This window comes from Arachis ipaensis, chromosome B04 (assembly GCF_000816755.2).
Source record: "Arachis ipaensis cultivar K30076 chromosome B04, Araip1.1, whole genome shotgun sequence".
In the NCBI taxonomy this organism is placed as follows: Eukaryota; Viridiplantae; Streptophyta; class Magnoliopsida; order Fabales; family Fabaceae; genus Arachis; species Arachis ipaensis.
Genome location: NC_029788.2, coordinates 109,450,260 through 109,454,500, shown reverse-complemented (window position 1 = coordinate 109,454,500; position 4,241 = coordinate 109,450,260). Strand labels below are relative to the sequence as shown.

General features: G+C 38.3%; 1 protein-coding gene across 1 annotated transcript; it reads right to left on the bottom strand.

Moving 5' to 3' along the window:
• Positions 101-3,863, bottom strand: LOC107636836 (E3 ubiquitin-protein ligase HERC2). The gene is made up of 4 exons (XM_021121541.1): positions 1,875-3,863; positions 1,640-1,786; positions 926-1,371; positions 101-405 (listed from the first exon to the last, which is right to left on the bottom strand). Exons 1-4 carry the CDS (start codon positions 3,756-3,758, stop codon positions 246-248), a joined length of 2,637 nt encoding a protein of 878 aa, XP_020977200.1. The 5' UTR covers positions 3,759-3,863; the 3' UTR covers positions 101-245.

Sequence of the window (4,241 nt, the reverse complement as noted above, 5' to 3'; positions counted from 1 at the left end):
GGGTAGTACATGAGTAACAGGACGGCGGGGCGGGGTCGGATAGGGTAAAAACCCGCCCTTACCCGCCCCACTACCACCCCTATTTATATGCATGCCCTGTTGTAAAAAGCTACTAAATTTAGGAATTGATGTAACTAGATACAACTTTTTGCTACACTTAGTAGATTAATGATGCTTCATTCTGTACCTTGTACTTTCATCTAAACTAAGGTGATGTCTATGCAAATCTAATTAAGATTCAAGTGTTAGGTAGGTGCTGCCTCAATATTTTCTTCAGTAGGTGGTGCCGGGATGCTAGATGATGCATTAGCATCACTTCTAGCTTGTTGACCATATCTTTGAAGCACCCTCTCTTTATTTATGTTCCACCATTCTTCTGCTTGTTGCTCATGAAACCTTCGCTTGCTGCATAAATAAATAAAAAAATCATATAAAAGGTTTGAGAGGTATAGGAAGAGTTTAATTATTATGCACTAGAGGTATGCAAAAGAGTTTAACATTGTGATCCAGTAAAAAGCTTGTGTAACTTGGGTGCCATGAAAAGCTTTCCAAGTGATTTATCAAAAAATCATGTTGCACACATGCTAATGTCATACAATAATTCAAACAACATATATTATTTAGTAATAGCAAAATTAAAGAATGCGTCCATGCAAATTTCTGCAACTTCTTTTTAAAAAAATGTGTTGTGCATGCAGATCAAAACCAGAGAAATGGTTTAAATATTGTAGCAGCTATTTTGATCACACATTGATGTACATATTTCAAAAATGGGTATACACACCTTCACCTGAGATAGGAGAAGAATACAAATATAATTTTGTGAAGCTGACTACTATAGTGACTCATATGTTCAATACAAATCACACTGATACAGAAATTGAAAATGTAAAATTTATCAGATAAACAAGTAACTGTAGTATACCTGAATCTAACTCTCCTGAAAATTTTGACACCATTAGGCCTTACTATTAGTGTCACGTAAACACCAGGCTCAAATTGTTCAATAACTTGTGTTTCTCCATCTCTTGCCAACCTTGACGTCTCCTCGGAGCTTTGTGGTTGCACTGCTGTTCTATTATCGGATACAGATGATCCATTTCTTTCTTGAAGGACATTCCCCTCATCATGAGATGGGTCCGAAGCCGCCGTTTCATGATTTTCTTCTGTATTGTGCTCTTGCATTTTTGAATCCCCAATATCTGTGGCAGGATCAGGTGCATTTTGTCGAGTAGACTCTGATATTGATGGCGCGGAAAATGTTTCAGATGTCGAGTTTTCTTTCAGAAAATCTTCAGCTTGAGTAAGTGCAATTCTCAAATTTTCAGTTTCTAAAATCTCTGGTGGCAACTTCTCAGCCATTTGCTTCAACTAGATTGAACAAAAGGCAAGTATACTTAATCAGGATGATGTACTTGAAATTCTGATCAAGGAATTTGTTCTATTTCTCATATATTCTTATTGAAGTATTTTACGCCAGTAATTTGGGCGACTAAGAATTTTTTATAAAGAAATATGATGCTCAAATACTAAAGCAGTTTGTAGTAAGAAGTGTGGAATTGAAAGTTGAGCAATCGAGACATTTACATATATAAGTCAACGATTTCAACTATATCCTTGGTAAATAGAATGAAGATACCTGAATAATAGTGCACTCAAAAATTTCTAGCATTGCTTTATGCTTAGAAGACTCATCTGCTGCCAATGTTGTAGCTTCCTTAATATGTTGGCGAAGCTTTTGATTTTCCACATCTTTCATGTCACTTTTCTGTTTCAAACTTTGAATCTACATAAAAATAATATTCATTAACTTAATATTGGTGATCCTTGAGGTTTTTCAGAGAATATGGAAAGTGAATCAACAGGAAACTTACTTGTTTCTGCAATTTTGACACTTCTTGATTCTTAAGCTCATTTGTTTTCCTCAAACTATCAATAAGACTTCTAGAGAATCCACCAGTGCCGGAACGCGTAGGGCTTGGCCTTCTTGCATACGGGGATGCGGGCCTTGAAATGAGTGGTGGAGTTGGTGGTGGACTTGGAGTTGGAGGTATGGCAGCGATGGTAGGCTTCAAAAGATTTTGCATTATTGAACCTGTTGAACTTGGGAATGCAACATCTTTCAATTGCACTAGTGATGGAACCTGAACAACTTGCTCTGTAGTAGTCTTGTGAATCCTTGAGAGAGGGAAGAGAGTTCTTGAAGATCTTATTTCTCCCAGGGTAAATCTTTCCCTTCCATCTATAGAAGTACGAGGTGGAGTAGTAGCTCTCCTATTAAAAATGGCACCAGAATTCGACTCAACATTTTTAATCTTAGTATAACAAGAATCACACACACGATGAGGTTTTCCGGGTGTTGGAGCCAACGCTGCCCTCAATGCCTTTTTTGAACTACAACCATGGCAATGCACTAACCCACAATTATAACAATTGTGCCTTTTTCTAGTAAATCCAAATGGTTGCCTACATGCAGTACAACTAGATTGGTCAACTCCTGAGACCCATTTATGGATGCATATGCAAGTTGTAAACTTCGACCCACACGAAATGTTTTTTACATGCCTTTCTTTCAAGGCTTCCACTATTGTTGGACCCTTCCTATCTTCTGTGTCTCCATGTCCCAATCTTCCATTGGCACCTTTCCCCCATGTATATAGTTCACTTCTTGATGTCAATACAGCCACATGATGAGATCCACATGATATTTCCTCAACATACTCACCTACCAACTTATCTTGTACTAGCATTGGTACTTTTCCATCGGACAAAGGATTTCCTAGTTGACCATGTTCAGTGCCTCCCATAGTGAAAATATGACCCGATGTAGTGAGGGCAACAGTCATAGTGTTTCCACATGCTATCTGGTGGAAATTTAATTCTATAAGAGATGAGACACAAGTCGGTTGAAGGTATGTTTCCTTGTTTCCATGCCCCAAACGATACTTATCACCATCACCCCAAGTAAAGAGCTTCCTTGATGAAACATTTGAACTAGACTGAAGTGTTACCTCTACAATAGCTGCAGTGTGCCATACTCCACATGCAACTTTAAGTGTCCTCAATCCACTTAATAACTGCACTTCCTTTGGATATAACACACTCTCTCTATCTCCATGACCTAAGACACCAAATGTTCCATCACCGAACGTAAAAAGTTTTCCATTGGCAGTTGCCAATGCCGAATGCCATGTGCCACACGCAACAGATATAACTTGATGTCCTTCTAGAGGGCCACTAACTCTCTTTGGTATCCAATGGCTAGAATCCGAACCATGGCCAAGAAGTCCAACATTATATGCACCATCACCCCAAGAATATAGCTCATCTGATGTAGTCAGAGCACATGTATGGTTCTCTCCACATGCAACATAATCCACATTAGTAACTGCCAAGAACTCAACAAGATGGGGTTGACCAAAATCTTTATCGATTCCATGACCAAGTCTTCCCCCAGATTCCTCTCCCCAAGTGAAAACTTCACCTTGCCTTGTAACTAAAGCAATGTGGTGGACACCAGATGCAATCTGTTGAACATCAAGAACAATATTTGCCTCTAACGGTTTAGGAAGCAAAACATCAGTCATGGGAGGGAGCTGAGTCCCAAAACTATCAGGTGAAACATCTGCCCAAATTTGTCCCCATATATAAAGATCACCTAGAGACTCGATGTCCTCTGGTCCCGATCCCCCACTTGAACAGCTAGGTGTACTTGACACACTAACACGAAAACCATCAATACTTGTCCTAGGTAGCATACTTGCTTGCTCTACCCTCTCATTTGAGCTTATTGAATGCAATGAGGTTGACAGGAAATTGAATTGACACCATGCTTGAAGTAAACTCTAGCGCTGCACTAAAATGATGACCATTTGAAATAATATCAACCTGATCCTGAAACTAAAATTAAAAAGGCACTTGAGTTATGAAATAACAAATTACCATGCAGGATACACATAAACAACATGAATCTTAGGAAGCACGTATGTCATGAGATGGAATTATGCATGTTCTAATGGAAAAGAAATTCATAGCCACCTAAGGGCTTACTCATTTAATTGATACAATTTTTAAAATAAATTGTGAGAAAAAGGACAAAATGACTATTCAATGGATTTCTGTTAGAACTTACACTACATAGTTCTTTAGTATTCCATCTATTAAGTTTTCCAGTAGAAATCAATGTCTAAATCTGCCCCAATTTTGTACTTGCACATCTACCCAAAAAAAAAAAAAAAATC